Source organism: Brassica napus, chromosome C1 (genome assembly GCF_020379485.1).
Source record: "Brassica napus cultivar Da-Ae chromosome C1, Da-Ae, whole genome shotgun sequence".
NCBI classification, from domain to species: domain Eukaryota; kingdom Viridiplantae; phylum Streptophyta; class Magnoliopsida; order Brassicales; family Brassicaceae; genus Brassica; species Brassica napus.
Window position 1 is genome coordinate 33,976,309 of NC_063444.1, and position 25,146 is coordinate 34,001,454.

Below are 25,146 nucleotides of genomic sequence, written 5' to 3' on the forward strand. Positions count from 1 at the left end.
GTTTCGAATCAACGAAATCGTTGAATCCGTAAGTTCTTTTTTTTTTAAGTTCAATTCATTTATTTCTTGGTTTAAATTTCTAAATTTGGCTTTTTCTATTCAGTCGGTTCCAAAGAAGAAGGGACGTTTGTTCGGTTTGGGTCGTCGCACCCGGTCGGTTCCTCTTTCTTCTGCACCACCGCCCTTTGTTGATCCAGAAGTACTTACGGCTCAGTTGAAGGACAAAGATGATCGAATATCTTTGTTGGAGACCCAGATGGCGGCTCAACAGGCGGGCTATGAGGCACAGAGGAGGCTGAACCAGCAAATGATGGAGATGATGCAGAGGATGTACCCGAACGAGGTGTTCCCGGACGTGCCAGACCCGTAGTTTTTTTTTTCCCCAATCTCGGAATGTTTTATTTTTATTTGTGAAACTTTGAATATTAATTAGTATGATTTCAATTTTACTTTTAATTTCATATTTTCGAATTTAAATTTCAGAAATTTTATTTTTTCAAAAAAATTAATATTTTTTACATTTCGAGGAAATTAATTATATTTTTCACTACATCGATCGATGCGTTTTTGAACAAAAACGCATCGATCGATCCGTTTTTTTTTTAAATATAGCGAGGGACATTTCCCTCGGAATTTTCCGAGGGACAACTCCCTCGGAAAATTCCGAGGAACGGATCCCTCGGAATATACCGAGGGAACAGTTCCTCGGAATAAACCGAGGAAAAAGTCCGTCGGTATACTCCTATCGATCGATGTATATATGTCCAAACACGCATCGATCGATGAACTTCCGATGAATTATCCCGACGAAGTTCTACCTCGGTATATTCCGAGGACTTTTCCGACAAACAAGGGATCCTCAGAATTTCCTCGGAAATTTATTTCCTCGGAATTCCGTCGGAAAATTCCGAGGGATTTCAGAGGAAAAAAGAAATTCCGAGGAATTATTTCCGACGACGTGTTTCGTCGGAATTGCGTCGGAATAACGATATTCCGACGAAATTCCGACGATTTTTTCCCTTAGAATCCTTGATGTTTTTTTGTAGTGCTCAGCTTAAAGAAGATTTGTATTTATCTTTTGGCAGAAAGAACATGGGCGAATCTAAAGATTTTTTTCAGTGGGTGCACAAATGCTAGAATAGGTGTAAACTTACATTTGATTATAGGTGTAGACATCAATTTTGTTAAGAAATATACTAAAATTTTAAATTAGTATGGGGGCAAGTGCACCTATTGTTCTCTACCTCGGTTCGCCAGTGAGAAAGAATCATTTGACCCGGAACCTGGAAATAGAAACCCTAAAACCGAAATCTGGAACCAAGTGATCGGCGATCTGCTCTAATCCGAAAGTTCTTGTTCTTGAATTAATTTTTCCCAACATACCCAATTTTGGGGTTGTCGAAAATTAATGAAATATATTATTTAAAAAAAAATGTTGACCACACTGCACTTATGTTCCATTTAGTCTCTTGAACAACACTAAATATTAAAACCAATTTGAAAGTTGGGCCCGTTGCAGAATATATCACGATTCAGTTAAAAAGAATCACACAGGAGTATAGAAGAAAATGTGAAGGAGACAAACCACCGTTAGAGCGAAGCTTATAAGCTTTTGAGAGATAGTGGTTACAAGTGATAGGTATCAAAGCATTCAGACCCAGAAGGCATCAAACGATATTTTTATTTATCTGGAAATGTTTTCAAGAAGGATGAGTAACTGCAGAACTTGTCATCGTTTCTTAACGCCCAAGGATTACAGAATCTGTCATCTTACTGAAGGTGGTCAAATCCATAGCCATGAATTCTTTATTTCTCGTCTGCGCTACAAATGTGGGTTGTTTTGGTGATGGAAGATCTGATGTTGTAGTGAGCATAGACAGTAACTCAAGTGTGTTGGGTCTATCGGCAGGTTGGTGTTGAACGCAGAGCAAACCAATATGAACACATCTCTCAACTTCTAACGGGCGACATGAATACGCAACGCCTTGGTCCAAGAGATCAGTTCCTCCATTTTCACCCCAAGTTTCCCACGCCTGTTGTTTAGTTTCAAATCTTAAGAACATAAGAATATGAAAACCTAAATCATTACTTAAGTTTACTTACGTATGTAAGAAGGTTTCTGCCTTCTTCGCCATAACCGAATCTTGAGATCTTTTCCCCACTGATGATTTCTAACAACAGAACTCCGAAGCTGTAGATATCGGATTTCTCAGAGAACATCCCTGTCCATGCATACTCAGGTGCCATATATCCTCTGTGCACACATCAAACAGTTTCCCTTTAAATTTTCGCATATGATTATGAACCACGTTAAGCATGTTTTTGAAAATAGATTCTTACAAAGTTCCTGCAACCCTGTGAGTATTTTCCTCATGTTCGGTTCCCTGATACATCCTAGCCAATCCAAAATCTGATATTTTTGGGTTCATCTTCTCATCCATAAGAATATTACTCACCTTCAGGTCTCGGTGAATGACCTTGAGGCGTGACTCACGGTGGAGATAGAGAAGTCCACGTGCAATACCTTGGATGATACTGAATCTCTTAGGCCACTCAATCTCAAGCTTTCTTCTTGAATCTAAGCAATAATACAGTGTACACACTATCAAACAAAGTGTTGGACGTGAAGAGAAAACTGCTGCTATGAAAAGAATGAGGCAAGAAGAGACCTACCGAAGATAAAAGTATCAAGGCTTTTGTTCAACATGAACTCATAAATCAATAGCCTCTCTTCTCCTTCAATGCAACATCCCAATATCCGAACTAAGTTTCTGTGTTGTAGTTTTGAGATGAGTACTATTTCATTCATGAATTCCTCTTTGCCCTGCCCTGAGCTGCTGGAAAGCCGTTTTACAGCGATTTCTTTTCCATCTTGCAGTTTTCCCTAAAGCAGAAATGCACAAGGTCATCTGGAGAAAAATATATATAAAAAGAGCAAAGAGGATTAAAAGTTTCTGACCTTGTATACAGAACCAAATCCACCTTGTCCGAGTTTGTTTGACAGACTGAAATTACTGGTGGCAGTTTGTATGGCATTCATCTCAAGAAAATCTAAACCTGGGACATCTTGGGGTTTAAACTCGTTCCTCCAAGCATCTTTTAATATATGAGCTGAAATTTGAGTTAGAAATTGTGTGTTAATATGTCACCTCTAGTAGTAAAAATGCTCCTTGATTTTATTTTAGATTAGTTTGCTGACAACAAATGAATAGATGAAAGCGATAGATAGTAAGTCAATGTGTTACCATTATCTTCCAGTCTGCATCGCCAGAAACCAAACGAAGCCAAGCCCAAAATCACAAAAAGGGTAAGGCTCACAGTACTAGCAACTATTGTCTTCTTGAGCTTATTTCCATCTGAGAAATATATGGCAACAAATTAAACAATAAGCCATACAGCTAACAAAAAGATGAATATTATTGAAATAGAAGATAAAATAGCAAAAGGCAAAGTTCTTTTATTTTGTCTTCTAAGCCATACCTAGCTCAGAACGTGCAAGACGAATGGAAAGAAGCTCTCCTCCTGCAGAAAACTGCACTGCGTCCATTAAGTCATGGTTCCATACTAAGCACCCAATTCCACTAATAAAAGAAAAGGCCAAGCATGAACAATTGTGGAAGCAACTTTGGTAGCATTCTTCAGCATTCAGGGAATTTGCAAATTCGTAACTATCTGGAGGCTTTATGTTGGCAACAGGATGGAAGACATTTACATCTTCACCGGTAGAGTTTCCTTGACAAAGTAGCTCGGTTCGCCTCACACAACCACTCGTCCAGTTTCCTCTTTTCCATTCTTCAATGGATTTAGGTACAAACCCTTTGAAGCATTTACATTTCGGAGGAACTGAACTAACACACAACCCAAAAGGTCCACATACACCGTATATGTGGCATGAATTGGCTAATGGAGCCTCATAGTACAGTTCCCAGTTCGTTCCATTGTAACGAAAAATCTTCATTGATCCCTCTGGTGTTAAAATTATGCGTGAAATTTTGTATTTTCTTTGAAAAAAAGACAAGTATCCTGACCCATTTACATCCTGGTGAAGACTGAATGTACTTGTGTATGACTCATCCATTAGAGGTACCCCAGTGAACCTCGTTTTAGCCCATGGACCACTTCTCCAGTAAGGCCTCGAGCCTCTCATAATAAACCCTTGTGATGGCACTTGTGGTGTAATCTCACCCACAAAGTCGCCAGGTGATGGATCAGTGTAACTTTTCCAGGAAGTCACAACCCGCTTCTCACCGGTGACGAGGTTATACATAAGGAATGAGGAATGTAGAAGAGTATCACCAAGATGGTCAAAGCTTTGCCATAGAATTCTTCCTGAAACTTTGTCTACGACAATAAGACTTCCACTGTCTGAAAGCTCTGCATGAGACCCGTTAGATGCAAAAGTCTCTCCACTGGACCAGACAATGCCATCTTTGCCACTAAATAAGAGAAGACTTCCCTTGCTGGTGATAGCTAGATTTGCGGTGGAGTCTGTAACAGGCTTTTCTCTATTAGCCACCCACACAACCACCCGAGGAATGATGCCCTTGAACCAGATTCCAACATACTGATTCTGGGTGTTATTAGGACTGAAGAACCCCAGTTGATAAACACCATCAGAGGAGCTGAGAGTTTGTCCTATTGACAAAGGACTTGTTGGCGTTATAGCTGCATATGTAAAACTTAAGAGCATGACAAACAAAAGCAAGCAAACAAACCTAGTCATCCCCACGAGCGTTCTTGTGTCTCTAATTAAGAACAATCTCTTTAAGATTAATGTAAGAAACGAACAAGTATCCAAGAGAAAAGTAAGCCAAGAAAACAAAACTCAATACTTAGTTAAGTAAAATTCTCTAAACTATGTTGACCAAGTGCCGATCTTTCAAGATTCTACATTACTTTATTCACGATCAACTTAAACATTGTTCTATAATACAATTTAAATAGTAATACTAATGCTTACCAGTTAGCCAAATGCATTGAATCTTTGAATTCTATTATTTAACTTAAATTAAGGAATTAAGCGTGCAATGGTTGACCTCATATTTAAAATTGTGTCATTTGCACGTACTCCCTCCCTCCGTTTCACAAAAATAAATGTTTTAGAAAGAAAAAAATATTTCACAAAGATAATTTTTTTGTGTTTTCAATGGAAAAAAATGTAAATTTCAATACAATTAATTGATTTTATTAAATTATTATTGATTAAAAATTATTGAAAATTAAAAAAATGATACATTTATTATAGTGATTTAGTGCATCTTTTTAATATCCGTGAAAACACTAAAAAAACACAAACTATGATAACAAATGCAATTAAGTACTATAATTCTTGGAACGAAGATGACAGCGAATTCAATAAATGCGTCGATAGAACCTTCAAAAAACAGTCGGATAGCTAAGAAATAGTCACAACAAAGTGCAGCGTAGATAACCAGTTCTCACCAGGTCAAGTTTGAACTAAATTCTTGCTTAAAAAGTTTATTAATAGTATTTTTAAATTTTTTTAAAAGGTGTTAAGTATAATTTTAATTTTTAAATAGGACTTCTAAAATTTGGGAATCGGCCCTCACCGACAAGAAACTTTGGAATACTCTTGATTGCATTTTCTGCTCCCGTACACAATAACAAAAAAAAAACGATGAACAAACTTAAGTAAATGCTCGGAAATTAATAACGATAACACATCTGATCCCTTCCATAGAAAGGATGGTAGTGAAATACTACATAACACGATCATTTAATACTATTAAAACATAAGCACAAAGTTGGATCCAATTTACTTCTAAATGAAATGCTTTTTTTAAACTATATACTATAATTAATACAATTACAAAATTATTCTTAAGTCAAGAGAGAAAGAATTTTTTTTTTAGTTTCAAACCGATGTCATGAGGCTTTCTATATCTCTGTCATCGGCTTGTTTAATTCGTTTTGCTTTTCTTTTTTGAATTGATTTACTTCTCGTTATTTAGTTTGTTGGATTGCCAACTTATTTTAAATCTAACAAAGTTTTTGATTGTTCTTTTGTATGCTTCTTCCAATGGATTTGGAAAGAAAAAAATTTTGGTTCAGTTGAACAGTTTAGAAAAGGTAATTGACAGATCTATTGCGGATGGTGGCAACATGTCTTACTGGCTTCAATCGTTGATGGTTCTTCATGTGATGGTGATGGAGCTGCAAACTATAGTTACTTCAAAACGCTGCATCAAATTCTATGGAACGGTAATCTTTTTGACTTTGTTATTATTATCAATAGAGAAATATAAAGAGTTATCTTGTCTCGGTGCTCCTGTTGGAGTATTAAAAAGAGAGTGACAATCATTCTCAATTCAGTCTAAAGTGTGGTGTTTTTGAATTAATATGAAAATTATCTCTCTTGACCTTCAATTATTCCAGAAGCAAATATGAAGCTTTATATGAAAAATCTTTAGTCATCTATACGCAAAATAGTTGTGTGTTAGTTTACTTTGGATACTAGTGTGTCTTTTTCTACAGTTGTTTTGCTAGTTCTCATTGTTTAGAAGTACAATCCATCGTTAAAAAAAAACTATTCTTAAGTCTAAGAAACTAATATTTATGGTAAGACACTAAATGGAGTGATTATTAGTAATTGATTTTATATGGTAAGACTTTAAAATATCCTAATTTGATACCACATATATTTATATAGAAAAACGTTAATAAAACTTTCCTATGTTATTTATAAATTTCATATTGGTCAATTAAGGTGTTTGTTTAAATCATTATACATAACATAATATTTTATATACCACAACTCGAAAATGTTATTAATAAATTATAAAACATTTAAAATGATTTTTGACCAATGTGAAATAAGTTAAAAAGATGGACTATTTTATTTCATGTTCCTTTAAAATTAAAATAAGTTAAATAATCATATAATTAAAATTATGCATATATTTTTATATAAAAAATATGAAATACTATAAATTAACATAGTATATATATTAAATGATAATTTTTTTTTAAAAAAAAATTGGTAAATAATGATCTCATGTTATAATACGGGCTATAACCTAACACAACAAAAAATATATTTTGTATATAATGGGTAAAAATTCTCTACAAAATTTAAAAAATAATAATTTATTTAAAACTTATTAAATATAACATGTACAGAAGTTTTAATATAAATTACATATTTTAAAATTTGGTAGTTAATAAATCTTAACTAAACAACTCATATATTTAAATATCTGTTTGAAATAGTAATAAACAAATACTTTTGAATATTCATTATGTCCTATAATATTGGGTTTCTTTATACCTAATACTCAATCATTATAAATATAAACATAAGCATTTTCATAACCATTAAAGTCTCTTTAATTTTTTTAAACTTAGTTATGGGTTCCATAACCAAAATCTCTAACCTAACCAATGTAAATTATAAAATCAAAAGGTTAAAATAATATGTGCTTTAAACTCACGGATCAAAATAATAAAATATAAAATCAAAGAAAATCCACTCTTTGAAAATACAGATCAAAACAATTAAGATCTTATAAGTATATTAGAAATGAAGAACGAAGGGTCGGTTTAAAATTTTTTTAAATAAATGTTAGTGTTTTCGTATACAGGTCTAAGGAACCCCGTATAAATTTTAAAGTGTACCGGTGTAAAACCCAGATTGACATATACAACAAATAATACTTTTTTTGATAAATATATAGTTTCAAATTTTCTTCGTATTCTTTTATCCTTAGAAAAATATGTTTAACTTTTTTTTTAAATATGTTTAACTTAGGGTCTATTTTTTGTAATAACAGATCTATATTACAAAACATAGACCCCATATGTTTAACTTGGGGTCTATGTTTTGTAATATAGATCTGTTATTATATATTTGATAAATAATGTTAAACAAAATTTTGAATCATAAATAAGTTGGTATTTCAATATACTCAACGAAGGCACAAACTTTTCAAACGTATGTCGATAGGATTATATAAAAGCTAAGTGAAAATGACTACAATATAAATATATATATATATAGCTTTTATTTAAATGTGAATCAATGATGTACTACTTCATTGCTTTTATACAAAAAGCTTTTAAAAGAAAAAAAGCTTTTATGCAAATGTGTTTTATAATAAGAATGAATTCATTAGATGAGTAGGAAGTCAATGTAATGTGCTGAATAATAAGAAATGCTTGGGTCCCCTATGTATTTGAAGATCTGTTTTTTGTAATTTGTTTGTCAAATGGTTGCTAAAATATGGGTAAGTTGATTGAGATATAAACGTTTGGTAAACATTGATATTGATTAGATTTAGTCTTAACTTAGTTAGACTTTTTGCGTAATTTTTTTTGTTAAATAGTTGCTAAAATATGGGTAAGTTGATTGAGATATAAACGTTTGGTAAACATTGATATTTTTTTTTTTTGTCATTGAATAATTCGAAAGTGTATCACCCGAAATGGGTGTAAGAAGGACAAACCAATCAAACAAACTGAAAAACAAATTGGAGACCAGTAGGCCCCAAAAAGAAAACCCAAACAGTTGGGAGAAAGAAACCAAGGAGCTTGTCTGAGACAAGTTAGGTAGCTACCACTGCTTCTTGTCTAAGCCGAGACTCTAACTATGAAGGGCCGTTGTTTGCTACGTTCGACTGCACCCTCTCATCCCTCGTGACACTCTCTGCAATCTCCGTTGCCAGGGAATTACACTTCCAAGGGACCAGGCTTATCTCACAGTACTCAAACGAATGTAGAGATGTATGTGTTCTCTGAAACCATTCTCGAGTACTGAGGGTAGGCTCCCTATGGTTCAACACGTCTTGGATATAATGTGAGGAAGCTTCCATTAGAACACACCTGATCTTATGATCCTTCATTTCCTCTACTGCCCACGAGCAGTGCCGGCCTTGAAAATATATAGACCGGAAGCAAGTAAATAAATAAGGCCCATTCATAAGTTGTTTGTAAATGATATATATATCAAAATGTATATGTATGAAGAAAATAGCACTACTGTCAATCGAACTCGTCACCTTGCGTTTCAAAATAACTATGTTTGCCACTAGACTAACTAAGAATCTTTTTAAATAATTGGCCGGAATATTTCTTTAAAAAGTGAAGGCCAGAAGCTTGAGCTTCCTCCGCTTCCGGTCAGGGCCGCTACTGCCCACGAGAAGGCCATTAAGGAAGCCTGTTGTTCAGACATAGTTCCGGAGAAAGCATGTCGACTATGCAACAAGGCTTTACCATTGTGATCTCTCAACAACCAGGCCGCCCCACCAAGCTTTGAGTTTGGAGACCAGGAGACACCTATGTTACACTTAACAAACCCCTGAGGGGTTTTTTTCCAGCATTCCACATTACCAGTTCCCACATTCAACTCCTGCACCTTCTCCAATTCTGTTGAGCTCAAGGATAGCCAGATCATCGCTTCCTCCGTAGCTTTAGATAAGATTTCGTCAGCCGAGAGGCTTATCTTTTCAAAGCAGAGGAGGTTCCTTGCTTTCCACACATGCCAAAGAATCCATGGGAATGATAATCTCCACTTTGGGTCCAAATCCCGCTTACCACTATTAGCAATAAGATAATGGAGATTCAGAAACACAGAGTTTTGGGAGAAACCACCTGGAGGCAGCGTTACTTGAGACTGCGCCCACACCTCTTTCTCTTTAGGGCATGGAAACATCATAAGACAAATACTCTCAGGAGCATAGCCACACACCGGGCATGTAGGATCAATACGAATGCCTCTGGATCTTAGTTGTTGTTTCACCGCAAGAGCACCAGACATTGTTTTCCATTGGAAATGTCTCAGCTTTGGAGAAGTTTTCATTTTCCACATTTTAGGCCATAGCTGCTTTTCCAACGGCGGTAACTCTCTATTCACCGGAGATTGAAGATCCTGTAACTCTTGGAGAAATTTATACCCTGACTTAGTATTATAAACTCCATTCCTCGAGAAGCCCCATTTCAAAGAGTCTTGTATTTGCCTACAGATTTTCGTAGCCAATACTCAGTTTATGTCTTCATCTGCAATCACTTCTCTGACTCGATGTAAATTCCACCCACCATGCTGATGATCTATCAGATCACTCACATTCAACGTGAGATCTACCATAGCATCTTGGCGATACATTGGTGGTCTTGGGACTTTATCCATGATCCAGTTGTCTATCCAGAGTCTAGACTCCTCACCATTACCAATCTCTTTCAGGAGACCTTTCTGCATTAACTCACGACCATGCAAAATACTTCTCCATGCATACGATGGTCTCCTCCCCACACAGCCTTCTAGGAAAGATGAACGCGGAAAATACCGAGCTTTGAGAATTCTTGCTACTAGCGAGTTAGGTGAGTTCCATAATCTCCATGCTTGTTTTGCTAAGAGAGATTGATTGAACTTTTTAAGATCATGAAAGCCCAATCCTCCATTTTCTTTCTCTTTGCAAAGCTTTTGCCACGCCATCGATGGTATCTTTTTTTTTATTGTTCCCACTACTCCACCAAAACTCAGTCATAGCACTAGTGAGTTTAGCACAAACCTCTTTAGGAAGCCTGAAAAAGGACATTGCGTAGACTGGGAGTGCGAGTCCAATAGATTTCAGGAGAATTTCTTTTCCACCTTGGGATAGAGATTTGGCTAACCATCCATTCAATCTACCTTGTAGTTTTTCTCTGATGAAGCTCATTAGTTTCCTTTTCGAACCACTAAAACACTCAGAGAGACCAAGATATGAGCCTTCACCTCCTTCTTTATGGATTCCAAGTTAGTTTTGGACCTCTGTTCTTGACGCTGCTGAAACATTCGCTCCAAAGATCACAGAAGATTTTTCTGGATTAACAACCTGGCCAGAAGGTGCACCATATAAGCGTAGGCATTCCATAATCTCGCTAGCTTCTGTGGTGTTGGCTTTGCAAAGAAGGAGGCTGTCGTCAGCAAATAATAAATGATGTATCGACGGACACATTGCTGAGAGCTTGATGCCATTCAAACAAACCGCTGCTTCCGACGAGTTTAAGAGAAAGGGTGACAATGGATCCACTTGACGAATCCCGCGTTCCGGTTTGATGTACCCATGAGAGTTGCCATTAAGCAGAACAGAGAAAGATACTGTGCTTACACACGCCATTATCCAGCGGATCCAGACCCTATCAAATCCCATTTTCTCCAAGAGTACCTCCAAAATATTCCACTCAACCCGATCATATGCTTTAGACATGTCTGTCTTGATAGTCATCCACTCATCTGCAATTTTCTCACTCGTTCTGAGACTATGAACCATCTCGTGTGCAATTGATATTTATTAGATTTAGTATTACCTTAGTTAGACTATATTTAAGGAACATTATTTAGTAATAATATAAGTTAGGCAAAAACAAATATAGAGTATAGCTTTTTAAAACACAATTTTACCTAGAACTAAGTTAGGATACAACTTTGTGCTTTTGTTTTAATTATATTGATAATTAAATGTGTATATAGTTTACCTACAGTAGAACCTCTATAAATTAATACTCGATAAATTAATAATCTCTATAAATTAATAAATTTCGCCGGTCCCAACTTGGGCCGGTTCAAAATTTGACATAAATCAATAAAAAAATATGATAATAATTTTTTAGAAAATTATATATAAATATATGGTCTCATTAAAATTATAAATTAATAATTTATATGTATACATATTTTATATGAGTAAGAACCTATTATAATATTGTTTGTTTTATATTCACGAATGAAATTATCTTTATATTTTCTTAACACTTAATATATTTCTTATGAGTTTTAGTAATATTATATCCAAAACATATTTAAGTTCTATGCAATATATATTATATACACTAAATAATAAAATAAAATTAATATAAATTTCAAAAAAAAAAAAAAAAATTAATGTCTATACACTAAAATCAAATATTTTTCTTATCTTAAAATAAATATATCTTAAAATAAGAAATCTAAATAAGAAAACATTTGTAAATTAATATCTCTATAAATTAAAAAAATTTCAAAGTCCCAACATTATTAATTTATAGAGGTTTTACTGTATTTAGTTTATTATTAAAATAATTTTAAATGTTTAGTCCATTTTTTTTCTCATGATCAACATCATGTTTTTCGCTTAAAGAAAAAACCATCCTCTTAACCTTTCTTCGCGATTCCGGTGAACTCTCTCTGGAAATTTTGGCCAACTATCGCAGACTTAACTCCATCCTCTTCTTGCTCTGTCGGAGCCTCTTCTATTTCCGGCGATTCAAGGCGATTGTGAGATCAAACCTCATCAAAAGGCCTCGATTCCTCTGAAGAAAGAAAGAAAAACGTTGAATAAAAAAATTGAATTCAACGTGATTTAATGTAACTCAACGTCAAGAACACAGTAAGTTTGAATAAAATAAGTTAGACTTCCTTAATTTTCTCGGATTTAAAACATAAAATATACGAAAATATAGAATGTAAACAAATATTAGACTACATATTATAAAAATGATAGAACATAGAGAAAATGATAGAATTTAAATTCTACCATATTTAGAATATTGCATACAAGTAAGAACTCATTATTTTATTTACGATATATAAAAGAGTAAAAGATAGAACACAACTTAACGGTCTCTAAAGAATTTTACAATAAAGTAAAAAACTTACAATACATATTATATTTTATAAATAACAAAGACATTTGATTAGCTCTCATGAAGACATATTATATATTTGGATAGATCATAGAGACGACGTTATAATACGAATTATAACTTTTATAAAACGTGTAAGATAAGTTAGAATCTCTATTTTATCCTTGTAAAAAAGTTATAATATACGTTCTGACAAATTTAGATCAACATATCCAAAAAAATTAGATTTAATTTTTGTATATAAAAATGTGAAATATTCTCATGATGGTAAAGATTTTTTTCTTATTTTTATTGATATATAATTTATAATAATTCTTTTTGTTATTATTAGGGAAATTATGTCTAAAATTGACTAATTAATGCAAAAAGGTATAAAGGAAAAAAAAAAATTCTCATTATGGCCTATTTTACCATTTTTCCCAAAAATAAAATCAAGTTGTTCTTTTAACTGCAGAGGTACATATCCATTCAAATTTTCCAATCAATAAAACATTTGATAAATTTTCTATCCAATTGGCCTCAACGTAAGGATTTTTTTTTGCTCTTGTGTGGCAGATAAGAAAAAACACAAACAAAATCTCTTATCTAACTCGTGTTGCCACGTGGACAGATATAGTTGGTGAAGCAGATACTAATCTAATCTGACCAAAACCAGTTGGGCTATTTCAAAGCCACAAGTAGTTCTAGTGGACCTTGTTCCTTCTACTCTTAACGCTAGGTTCCCTGCAGACCATTATTCAATAATCATCGTCCCTTGGTGACTGAAGAGAAGAGTTTAAGCAAAGAATGGCAGCACAAGCGCTTGTGTCTTCTTCACTTACTTCCTCTGTTCAGACTGCTAGACAGATATTCGGCGCAAAACCAGCTGTGTCCGTATCACAGAGGAAGGTTTCCTTGGTTGTTAAGGCTGCCTCAACTCCACCTGCCAAGGTACATGATACTACTCTCTAATTATTTAACAAACAATGTTCACTGAATAATAGTCTGATCTTGGATTTGTGTGTTCGGTTTCAGCAAGGAGCAAACAGGCAATTGTGGTTTGCATCATCACAGAGTCTCTCTTACTTGGATGGCAGGTAATTCCAAATATTTGATTTTTTTTAAAGCTTCAAGACGGGTAGAGTTTATAGAGAACGATTCTTAACTGGAGAGTTGTTGTGATTCTGAAGCTTACCTGGCGACTTTGGATTCGATCCGCTTGGTCTTTCAGACCCAGAGGGTACTGGAGGCTTCATCGAGCCGAGATGGCTAGCCTACGGAGAGATCATCAACGGGAGGTTCGCTATGTTGGGTGCAGCTGGAGCTATTGCACCTGAGATTCTAGGAAAGGCCGGTCTGATTCCTGCAGACACTGCTCTTCCCTGGTTCCAAACCGGTGTGATTCCACCTGCAGGGACATACAGCTACTGGGCAGACCCTTACACACTCTTTGTTCTCGAGATGGCTTTGATGGGATTTGCCGAGCACAGGAGGTTGCAGGACTGGTACAACCCAGGATCTATGGGTAAACAATACTTCTTGGGTCTAGAGAAAGGTTTCGCGGGTTCAGGTGACCCGGCTTACCCCGGTGGACCATTCTTCAACCCTCTTGGGTTTGGAAAAGACGAGAAGTCGATGAAGGAGTTGAAACTCAAGGAGGTCAAGAACGGTAGACTGGCAATGCTCGCCATCCTAGGCTATTTTGTGCAGGGACTAGTGACCGGTGTGGGGCCTTACCAGAACCTTCTTGATCATTTGGCGGATCCCGTCAACAACAATGTCTTGACCAGCCTCAAGTTCCACTGAGATGATCATATATCGTATTCATCACATGGTGTTTTATGTTGGTTTCCCATTCTCTTGTATCCTACAATCTTGTTTGTTTCTCTTGGTACCATCAGTTTCTCTGTGTTGTAACACCCTGTGTAAACATATTCGTCTTTTGTAAGAAATAATGGCCATAAAGAACAACTTCTAGGATTAATGGTTGGTATTTAGAAATAACCAAGAAACTCAGTTAACATATTTAAAAGAATGTTATGGAATTATTTACAAGTAATGCTTAAAAAGAACTCATCTCAAAGAATATCAAACCTGAGACCTATTTTGGTTTCAGATAATTCCATGCATCCTTTTGATCTATGAGTTGATATGTGTGCCAACTTCATAGTGAACATATTTTTTAGCTAGCTCAAAGCTTTTTTCCCCGGCCCATAGATTTCTTCCTGAAACATTGTCTATGACAATAAGATAAACACTTTGGTAGCTGAAAAGTGTAAAGTGACAGATAAAAAACGAGAAATAATTATGTATAAATAAGGTCAAATTTACACAATAACACTGTTTCCATATAAACTTATAAACATATTAACAAATCATCACCAAAACAATCACTTAAACGAAAAATCCCTCAAGCTAATACTACTAATCTCATGCTGGTGAGTTCTTATTTGTCCAAGCTCCACAGCTGAAGAAGATGCTGGCTTCTTCTTCTCTGAGTATTCTTCCCTAAACCTAGAATGATACTTCACGGAAGAAGAAGAAGAAGGTTCTTGTTGAGACTCAACATCCCACGTATCGAAGTCAGAGTTTCTCCTCGGAGACATTGAGTTAGCCAAACTTTCATCAGCGCTTCTGCTTCGTTTGTGGACGTTGTGGAGGAGATGGATCGGAGAAGAACCGTGTGTTGGTGTAGCTGGACGGCTAGAGAAAGGCGTAGTTGACTCTGAGGTTTTTCCATGTTTCATCTGCTTCTTAGCTGTGTGGTGCCAACTCTTTAAAGCTACTGCTACTCTCTCGTTGAACACTGTAGGTTTCATCTTCGAACCCATCTAAAACAAATATTTTCACCAAAATTCAAAAACGTTCAGACTTTGAAACTGGAAAAAGTTCCACTCTTTGCTTAGTTTTATGTCTTTGTACCTGAGTAACTAGAGCGTAAAGAGGAAGAGTAACGTAGCTGCAAAGAACCTGTACAATAACTCTGCAAGAAGAAAGAAATGGTAGTGACTTTGTTTGTATTTAATGGGATGGTTTGATTTCTCAGTTTATATGATTGGTTAAAACTTGAAAGATTTTACTTACCCAACTGAAATTCTGATGACCACATCTACAGTGTTCTTGTGGAAGCAGTTCTTGAGCTTGAATTCATACTGTAGAAACAACAAGCGTGTACTTCAGTAAAGGGTGCTTGAGAAATTGGTAATGGAGACTGTGGGATACTACTTTGCTTGCTTACCGTAGTCCAGGCAAAGAAAGCTAATTGAAACGCATTCTGCAAATTGGCAAACATATTTGTTTATTAAATTTATATTCAAGCATTTTTCTGTTGTTGTAAGGAGGAAGGATAAAGAGTGCGAAAGTATGTATGGTACCGTGAAAAGGACTAAGTGAACGAGGAAGAGAATGAAACGTGGACGACCGAACCAGAAGAGATGATCACCGGGCTGAACAAGCGGCATGCCTTTCACTATGTCCCCTTTCTCTTGGATTAGAAGTCCTAGTTTTGTTATTATCACTTGAAGTTTTGTTCCAACTATAAGTATCACCTGCAGTTTTTTTTATACATTCATTCTTGTTAAAGAGACGAAACTGTGAACCAAAAGAAAATGTTTCTTTGTATAAAGTTTTGTTGCTTACAACTAAGGGAATGAATGGTTGCCAGACGTAAGAATTCAATCCTGTTCATAACAAAGGCAGAGCAAGTATATCAGTTTTTTTTTTTGGGATTGTTTTTTAGTGTTTAAGAATGTAGCAACGTTTTGAAGATGAGTTGTACCGTTTGTGTTGGTCAGGAGGAATAGCACGGCTACAAACCATATCACAGGACTGGAGAAAGGCAATTGGTGACATCAGATTAAGAAATAATTAGTGAATTTTTTTTTTCTTTAAAAAAACTATTAGTAGCCATACCTGATTTCAACGATAGTTTTGAAATCTTCCTCTAATGATCTTTGAATGTACTTTCGGAAATCGAACCTCGCATCACTCCCTGGAGCCAAATGGGCCTGAAGAAGAAGAAAGAATCATTTTGCAATGCGGTAAGAATTTTGCTTTTCCAAACAATGTGAAAGGTTAAAGAGAAGATAAAAAAGATTTGAGTTGTTTTACCATGATGAAACCATGTCTCAGTGTTAAGTAATCAACTTTGGTTACAGATCCAAAAAACTGTCTGAAGAAACATGCAATCCACAGTGTAATAGTCGATTTGCTCCAGAAGTTCAGATGTCTACGCCCGAAAGATGTATCCCTCGCAAACCTAAACCTCTCAGGATCTGCATTACATATGAAAAGATGCCTCATTAAAGCTTCACACTCAGTTTCATCCATTCAAATTTTGTAAGCTATATGTATATACCGTGTGAATACTGATATTCAATTGTCTTTGTCTCCTCTTCCCACCTCTTCCATCTTCTCATCTGATGTTGCGGAAAGAAACAAAAAAAACAAATCCATTCTTTAGCAAAAAAAAAAGAAGCAAGATCTCAACCAGTTTTGAGAATTATGTGGATGTAATGTGAGAGAATATACCTTGGTCTTTCCCAAAGCATAAGTTAGAATGCAGTAGATCACATGACAAACAGCAAGAACGAAGATGAATATATGCAGCTGATGCATCCCGTAGGACGATACAAAAGCCACTTGTCCCTGGAAATAAACATTAAAAGAATCATATGTCAAATTTTGAAAATGAATTTACATAAAGATAAGATTTTCTGAAGAGTGAAGTTTTACCTTCTCTGCACACTTGTCATAGCCTTTGGTAGCCAAACTCCTTCGAGGAATGAAAGAATCGACTAACTCGAGAAGCTTTCGACCAGAGTTTTCTTCATCTCCTACGTCCTTCCCGGTATCTTTTTTCGTATTGGGATACTTCTTCTCTTCTTCGGATCTACTGCAAGGGCGCATTGATGCTGCAATGCTCTCGGAGACGCAAATTTGTGAGATATAGTTTTGTCCAATTGTTAGCAGTAGTGATATGAATCCCATCAGCATAAGCTCTGCATGTTTTACATTTAATTAATATTTAAATAAGATTAATTAATATAGTTGGTTATATGAATCTTTTGGAGGGAAATTAAATGTTTTATATTAATACTATTGTTTTTACCTGCTTTCACTTTTTCAAGAGCTTCATACAGAGCCTTTTTGTTCTTCCTTTTAAACCACTATCATAAGAAGATGATAAAGAACATAGGATTATTAGTTATGATTAGTATCAGAAAGAGAGCAAACATGTAAGTACGTAACCAACAAAGAAACTGTAATTGGGTTTTGGCGGTTTTAATCAGTGAGATCAAGAAGAAAAACCAGAGAATCAATGAGAACTGAATAAGACACAAAAAAGAGAAAAAAATGAAGAAACAGAGAATCAAGAACTAAACAGATACATAAACAGAGAATCAAGAACTAAACAGACACAGAGGAAAACAAAAGAAACGGAGAACCAATAATCAAGAAGAAGAAAAGGTATAAAAAGGACTTACATTTCCTAATTTGTGGATCAGTTTCTCAATGACAATCGAAATTAGAAGCAAGAAGAAGCAAACAACGGCGACCGCCCACGTGGAAGTCTGCTGAAGCGTTCTTTCATCCACCTTATCTGCCATTAGAGCTCACAGAACAACCTCAAGCGAAAAAATCCTTCCTTTGGAAAGTTTTCTCCCCCGTAAATACTAGCTAATATAGTATAGTCAGAAAATTTATAAAATAAAGAAAATCGCAGTTTGATATTATTCCTTTTGTTTGTCCTCTTTTTCTTTTTGTTTCTTAGTTTATTTGCAATCATGAAATTGGTCTTATGTCATAATATAAGCAGAGAGGTGAAAGAAGACAACAGGTGAGTAGGCATATTTTGAAAAGTTCAAAGTTTTTGACTTTGAAACCATTAATATGACTTTTTCAAAAACATCCCTTGTGTTCCGTTATGTATTGTTGAGTTGTCCATCAAATTTAATGTTTCTGTATAACTTTTTTTTTGTCTAAATGTTAAATTGTTTCTGTTTCTGTATAACTTCTCCTCCTGCATGTGTTTCTTTTGTAGTTTGTTTTTAAGTGTGAATTAATTATTCACATTTTGATGTAATCGAAAAGAAAGATTAGTTAAAGTTGCCGACAAAACAAATGATTACTCAAAAATTGTAAACTCTCAAAAGTAATGTTCTATCCGAAAATGTTCGAAATTCATAGTCTCTTCAAGTGAGTTTCCTCCAGGTTAGGGAGATTTCTCGCAAATCTGAAACTCGTTGTGCATAGCTGTGACTGGGCCATGACATGAAGTTTACTTTTTGGAATTTCAACTGTAAAGAAACTTTGATAATATATCCGAGTCAATGAATTGTAAATCAAAACGAACACCAAAACCTATATAATAAATAAAATAATCTTAAGATGACATTGATTGTTTGTTTGTCTTACGTTTAGTATATACAGATACTTTTTGGACAAGACTTGGGTTCAGCCCCTGTGGTGAATTCTCTAATTCACTTCAACCTCCTAAACCAATTAAAATGCCATGTAGAATTAAGTAAAAAAAAAATTAGAAAAAAAAGAAAAATAGTTGAAAAATAAAAGACGTCGGCTTCTTCTTTTTCATCCCCACATAAAAGATATGGAGCTTCATTTGTGAAGCTTTGAGTCTCTTATTATGTGCTTTCAAATACAATTCTATACCCTAAACCCAAACTGTAAACCCTAAACCCAAACCCAAACTGTAAACCCTAAATCCAAACTCAATTGTAAACTCTAAACCCAAACCTAATACATCTAAATAAAGTTTAGAATTTACGATTTGGGTTTAGGATTTAGGGTTTAGAAATCGATGCAGACTATTGTTTATCTATCTCATAAGAGAACATGATTTGATTGGATTTCGAGAAGATAAAGTCGAAACTAAATTTGAAAGCACAGAATTGGAGACTTAAACTTGACAAATAAAACTTCATATCTTCTCTGTGAGGATGAAGAAGAAAGAGGCAGAGGCAATAGAGATCACGTTTTCTTCTTTGACAACAACGTCTTTTGTATTTTTTTCACATATTTTCCTTGTTTTTTTCTTTAATTTTATTTCTTTTTTAACTAATCTTACATGACACTTTAATTGGTGTAGAGAGTCGAGGTGAATTTAAGAGTTCACCACAGGGGGTGAACCCAAGTTTTGTTCATACTTTTTCTAATGAAACACAACTTTTAGTATTTTAACAGAGATAATTCATTTTTTCGCTTATACTATATTATCCGTATATTCTTTAAAAATACACATATATATATATAGATATAGTAACAAAGCTAATTCATTTTTTTTTTTGCTTATATTAGACAATTCAGTTGTTCAAAAAGGAAAAAAAAATACTAACAATTCGGTACTTTTTTTAAAAAAAGGTAATTTGCATGGAAAATACTAACTAAGTCGGTAATTTGCACAAATGGAAAAACAATAAAAGTTTGAGAGAGAAAATGATAAAATTACATGATTATCCATATGATTGCTTGAAAGAGAGAGAAACAAACCAATGTCCATTTTAGATGGTTATATTCCAATTTATCCGGATATTTTACATCATACAAACCAATGTTCGTTTTAAATGGTTATATTTCAATTTATCTGGATATTTTACATCTGAACTGATTATTATATTAGTGGCGGCTAGCTTAAATATTTATCCGGACAATATTACTGTTAGTTGGATATTTTGACCAGTAGTCGATTATCACTATAAACTCAATCTTCTAATAATTTAAGATTATCAGGATATCATTATTGTTAGATAGATTTTTCAATTAATAGTCGGCTAAAAGTATGATAACTTTCACTAAGAGCCATGAGAATGTTTAAAGCAACCTCGACACATTTTAAGGTTTTGGGACATAATTGATGAAATAATCTGCTTCTTTAACAGTTTGGGACCAAAATCGAAGAATCACAAAGATCAGAGACCAAACATGCAAAATTTCAAAAGATGGAAAAGATCAGATCTCCCACGACCCAAAAGCTTGGTGAAATAATCGATTTGTGCACACTAGAATTGCTCGATCTGACGTCTTCAGCCTCAAGCTTTGATCCTATGCTGCAAATCAATCAAGATTCCTCTGATTTCTCGTATACAACAACCTTCGCAAGAGAAGCAGGCAGAGCAAGGAAAGCAGAAAAAATCAGCTCGATCCGGAGTCTTGGATTGAAAGGAAGGAGCGCAAAAATTGTGGGCTCTATTCGCTGCACACAGTGTGACTCCACAGAGAGGAACAGTGTGATTGTGCATGGCTGTCGTGCTTCTCGCTCATATTAAGGATGGAGTTACTGATAATTTGTGGGATTATGAGAGCTTCTAAGTGTTTTAACCGTGATGAAGCACACGAACAAAGTAAAAAAGGAGTGACGTAACCGTAAGTATTTGAGAGAGAAGAGAAATTTGAGAATTTAAGAGAATGAGAGAATTTGTGAGATTGAGAGAATGAAAGAAATGTTTGTATTTAATTGTGTGTTTAATTGTATAACATACATGGTGTATTTAAAGGAAACAAAAGCAATAAGCATTCAATGGTGGAAGAATAAATAACTAGTAGTGGACTAGCCACTCCTCCCCATTTGGTAAGTGATATGGCCACTCCTCCCACTTCCTCCACTAACTAGTAGTGGACTAGCCACTCCTCCCCATTTGGTAAGTGATATGGCCACTTCTCCCACTTCCTCCACTACTTCCCTTTGTTTAATTCTTCATGTCAACACTCCCCCTCAAGCTTGACAGTAGTGAGTGTCAAGCTTGTAAAGCCATTCCCTCATTAAAACCTTTTCTTGGAAAAACCACTTGGGATAAAAACCAAGCAAAGGAAAAAGAGTAGAATACTCCACGGTGAGGAGATCATTGACATGGAAGGTTTATGAGTCCAAGTCTTGGAAGAATGGACTCACAAACTTTGCTACTGGCCGCCTTGGTGAAGATGTCAGCCAGCTGATCCGCACTTCTTGTATAACATGGGAGAATCACTTGCTGCTCTACTGCTTGTCTGACCTTGTGGCAGTCTACTTCTATGTGCTTTGTCCTTTCATGAAAGACTGAGTTGGATGCAATGTGTATTGCGGCTTGGTTGTCACAGTGCATGGTCATGGGAGAGGTGATCTCAATTCCCAAGTCGCCTAAAAGCCCCTTTATCCAGATAAGCTCACTGGTTAGCTTCCTCATTGATCTGTACTCTGCTTCTGCGCTTGAACAAGATACTACTTTCTGTTTCTTGCTCTTCCAAGTGACAAGATTCCCTCCAATGAATGTACAATAACCGGTGGTTGACCTTCTGTCTACTCTATCTCCAGCCCAATCTGCATCACAGTATCCTATCACCTCAGTGTTCTTGTTGCAAGCCATCCATACACCTTGTCCTGGCGCTTCTCTTAAGTATCTTAGAATCCTCTCCACCATGTTCCAGTGATGAACCTTGGGAGTTTGCATGTGCTGGCTCACTTGATTAACTGCGAAACACACATCTGGCCGAGTGATGGTTAGATAGATCAGCTTCCCAACCATCCGTCTATACTGCTTGACATCTTCAAATGGAGTGTCTTCATACTCCCCCTCTCGCAATACCTTGTAACCTTCTTCAAGTGGTGTCTTGGCATGTCTTCCTCCAAGATCTCCTGCCTCCTTTAATATGTCCAGGGTATACTTTCTTTGGGACATGAATAATCCTTCCTTTGATCTGCACATCTCAATGCCAAGGAAGTACTTCAGTTCTCCCAGGTCTTTGATGTCAAATGCGGCCTTGAGAAATGTCTTGGTTAAACTGATCCCCTCCTTGTCACTACCCGTGATGATGATGTCATCCACATAGACTAGAATTACCGTAATTCCTTGCTTGCTGGTGAGAGTGAAGAGTGTGTGATCCGCTTGAGACTTCACAAATCCCCTTCCATTCAATGTAGTGCTTAGCTTGTGGTACCAAGCTCTTGGTGATTGCTTCAAGCCATAGATTGCCTTTCTGAGTCTAAGGACATTCCCTGGTTTCACCATTTCTTCCATCCCCGGAGGTGGTTTCATATACACTTCATCTTCTAGTTCTCCTTGCAGGAAAGCATTCTTCACATCCATTTGCCAAAGGTCCCATTCTAGGTTCACTGCTAATGAGAGTAGAATCCGGATTGTATGAAGCTTGGCCACTGGTGCAAAGGTGTCTAGATAGTCCTCTCCATACACTTGTGTGTATCCTCTTGCCACCAGTCTGGTCTTCTTTCTTTCTGGCTTCCCATTTGCAAGATACTTAATGGTATGTATGAGTCTGCTGGTCACGGCTTTCTTCCCTTTTGGAAGTTCTGTCTCATACCAGGTGTTGTTCTTCTCCATGGCCCTCATTTCATCATCCACCGATTTCCTCCATTCATCATCTTCCATAGCTTCTGCATATGTTCTTGGTATCCATTCCAGGTCCAATGAACTCATAAAGACTTGATGTTCTTCTGGATAGTGAGCTAGGGAGCATAATCCACTTTCTGGATGTGCCACAGCTTGAGCATTGTAGTAAACAAAATCATTTTTAACCCAATCTGAGGCTGGTCTTCTGATCCTTGTACTTCTCCTTAGGACTTGTGTCTGCTCAGGTTCATTACTGCTGCTTGGTTCTCCTTCTTGAGCTTCAGTGTCTGGTTGTCCCATCTCATCTTGATCATGAGATAATACTGGGTTTTCTTCAGGTTGAGCTTGCGCCGGTTGATCTTCATTCCCCCCTTCATGGTCAGGATGAGAGTCTTCAGTGTTATGAACCATGGTCTCTTTATAAGGAGTAGTGTCCCGGCCTTTCTCTGGTTCCTTTTCTAGGTTAATGCCGAGTCTTTCCATAAGAATCTTCAGGTTGTTAGCTCTGTCCGAGGCAGAATGAGATAGATCTTTGAGTTCCTCCCAACTCTTCTCATCATAATAGGCCTTGGATTCCATGAACTTAACATCTCTGGATACTAGGACTCTCCTTGTCTCTGGTACATAGCATTTGTACCCCTTTTGGTGCGTAGAGTATCCAATGAACATTGCCTTTGTGCTCTTTGCCTCCAGTTTGTTTCTTAGTTCTCCTGGAATCAAAACAAAGCACACACACCAAAACACACGCAAATGATCAATTGATGGTCTAGATTTGTTTAGTACCTCATATGGGGTGGCATCAAAGAGGACTCTTGTAGGTGTGCGGTTGATTAGGTAGGTGGCTGTGACTACTGCATCCCCCCAAAACCGCTTGGGTACATTTGTATGGAACATCATACTCCTTGCCACTTCCATCAAGTGTCTATTCTTTCTTTCAGCCACACCATTTTGTTGGGGTGTGTAAAGACAGCTGGTTTGTTGAATGATTCCATGTGAGGCTAGATGTTGTTTGAAGGCTGTGCTAGTATATTCACCACCATTATCTGATCTAAGAATTTTAATCTTAACATTGAAATGGTTAGTAATATAGTTCTGAAAATTTTTAAATGCTTCTAGCACCCTATCCTTAGATTGCAACAAAGTGATCCATGTGTATTTAGATTTTTCATCAATGAATGTCACAAAATATTTATGTTGTTCTCTAGATACACATGGAGCAGTCCACACATCAGAGTGAATCAAATCAAAGCAGTTTTCATATTGGGTTTTTGATTTAGGAAACACAGTTCTGCAATGTTTTCCTAATATACACGCTTCACACTCATTTTTAAAAGAAATACTAGGCAACAGGATGTTCAAGGCACGAGAATGGGGATGTCCTAGTCTAGCATGCCAGATTTCATCTTTAGGGAATTCAGAAACAGAATGAAACACACACGATAATTGAGATACAGGTCTTGTGTCCTCAAGTAAGTACAAGTCTCCCTTGGTAACACCTTTGCCAAGCAACTTACTAGAATCAATATCCTGAAAGTATACACTGTTAGGCGTGAAAGTAACTTGACAATTGAGATCATTAGTTACTTTTTTAACAGACAGTAGGTTTGAGGCAAATGTAGGCATATAGAAAGCTTTAGATTCTTTATCAAATAATCTAAGTTCACCTACACCTTTTATTGGAATTTTATCTCCATTTGCTATCATCACATTTCCTAAAGTCGGTTCTATGTTCTTAATCAGTTCTAAATCACTTATCATGTGATGAGAAGCACCAGAGTCTATAACTAAGGCTTAGCCGATTTAAAATTATTCATAGAACCATTTGCATTGTGAGAAGCATCAAGGGAGATACCAAGAGTTTTAGATATACCAGATTCCTTGAGAGCCTTGATGAGAGCGGTTAAGTCAGACTTCTTGATGGTCTCATCTAGATTGGCTCTTGGCGTGGCATAGCCTGATGTGGAGGCAGTAGCTCTTCCCACACCTAGGTTGCTTATACCCATGGTGATTGGTGTTGTTGGCTCAGCACCATCAGTTGAGAAGTTGGCTCTTGCATCTTGGTATTAAGGGCGGTTGTCCTTAAATTTGTTGGGCTTGAGGTGCGGATGTAGTATCCAGCATTTGTCCTTCATGTGGCCCTTCTTCTTGCAGTGATCGCAGGTCAAGTTTTTCTTCTCATCTAGCTTGTAAGCTGCCTTGTTTGACACGGCTC

General features: G+C 36.1%; 5 protein-coding genes across 5 annotated transcripts; 1 reads left to right on the forward strand and 4 right to left on the reverse strand.

The window, feature by feature from the left end:
- Nucleotides 1-863: 863 nt before the first annotated feature.
- Nucleotides 864-7,604, reverse strand: LOC106374790 (G-type lectin S-receptor-like serine/threonine-protein kinase At1g61500). The gene is given in 6 exon segments (XM_048745832.1): nucleotides 864-2,033; nucleotides 2,104-2,254; nucleotides 2,341-2,578; nucleotides 2,674-3,111; nucleotides 3,246-3,356; nucleotides 3,481-7,604. Coding segments are annotated over 6 exon segments (2,475 nt in total). The 5' UTR covers nucleotides 4,724-7,604; the 3' UTR covers nucleotides 864-1,739.
- Nucleotides 7,605-9,064: 1,460 nt separating this feature from the next.
- LOC106373715 lies at nucleotides 9,065-9,772 on the reverse strand. The gene has a single exon (XM_013813852.1). The coding sequence runs from the start codon at nucleotides 9,770-9,772 to the stop codon at nucleotides 9,065-9,067; it is 708 nt and encodes a 235-aa protein (XP_013669306.1).
- Nucleotides 9,773-9,994: 222 nt separating this feature from the next.
- LOC106373716 (uncharacterized mitochondrial protein AtMg00310-like) lies at nucleotides 9,995-10,447 on the reverse strand. Its single transcript, XM_013813853.1, has one exon. The coding sequence runs from the start codon at nucleotides 10,445-10,447 to the stop codon at nucleotides 9,995-9,997; it is 453 nt and encodes a 150-aa protein (XP_013669307.1).
- A 2,816-nt stretch (nucleotides 10,448-13,263) lies between these two features.
- LOC106376768 (photosystem I chlorophyll a/b-binding protein 3-1, chloroplastic-like) lies at nucleotides 13,264-14,578 on the forward strand. The gene is made up of 3 exons (XM_013816887.3): nucleotides 13,264-13,545; nucleotides 13,630-13,691; nucleotides 13,785-14,578. The coding sequence occupies exons 1-3, from the start codon at nucleotides 13,402-13,404 to the stop codon at nucleotides 14,398-14,400; spliced, it is 822 nt and encodes a 273-aa protein (XP_013672341.1). The 5' UTR covers nucleotides 13,264-13,401; the 3' UTR covers nucleotides 14,401-14,578.
- A 309-nt stretch (nucleotides 14,579-14,887) lies between these two features.
- Nucleotides 14,888-18,407, reverse strand: LOC106376769 (MLO-like protein 6). Its single transcript, XM_013816888.3, has 14 exons — nucleotides 18,081-18,407; nucleotides 17,705-17,762; nucleotides 17,329-17,594; nucleotides 17,125-17,241; nucleotides 16,952-17,012; nucleotides 16,705-16,868; nucleotides 16,507-16,601; nucleotides 16,373-16,422; nucleotides 16,234-16,274; nucleotides 15,969-16,142; nucleotides 15,833-15,868; nucleotides 15,679-15,746; nucleotides 15,517-15,577; nucleotides 14,888-15,425 (listed from the first exon to the last, which is right to left on the reverse strand). Exons 1-14 carry the CDS (start codon nucleotides 18,201-18,203, stop codon nucleotides 14,985-14,987), a joined length of 1,755 nt encoding a protein of 584 aa, XP_013672342.1. The 5' UTR covers nucleotides 18,204-18,407; the 3' UTR covers nucleotides 14,888-14,984.
- Nucleotides 18,408-25,146: the final 6,739 nt, after the last annotated feature.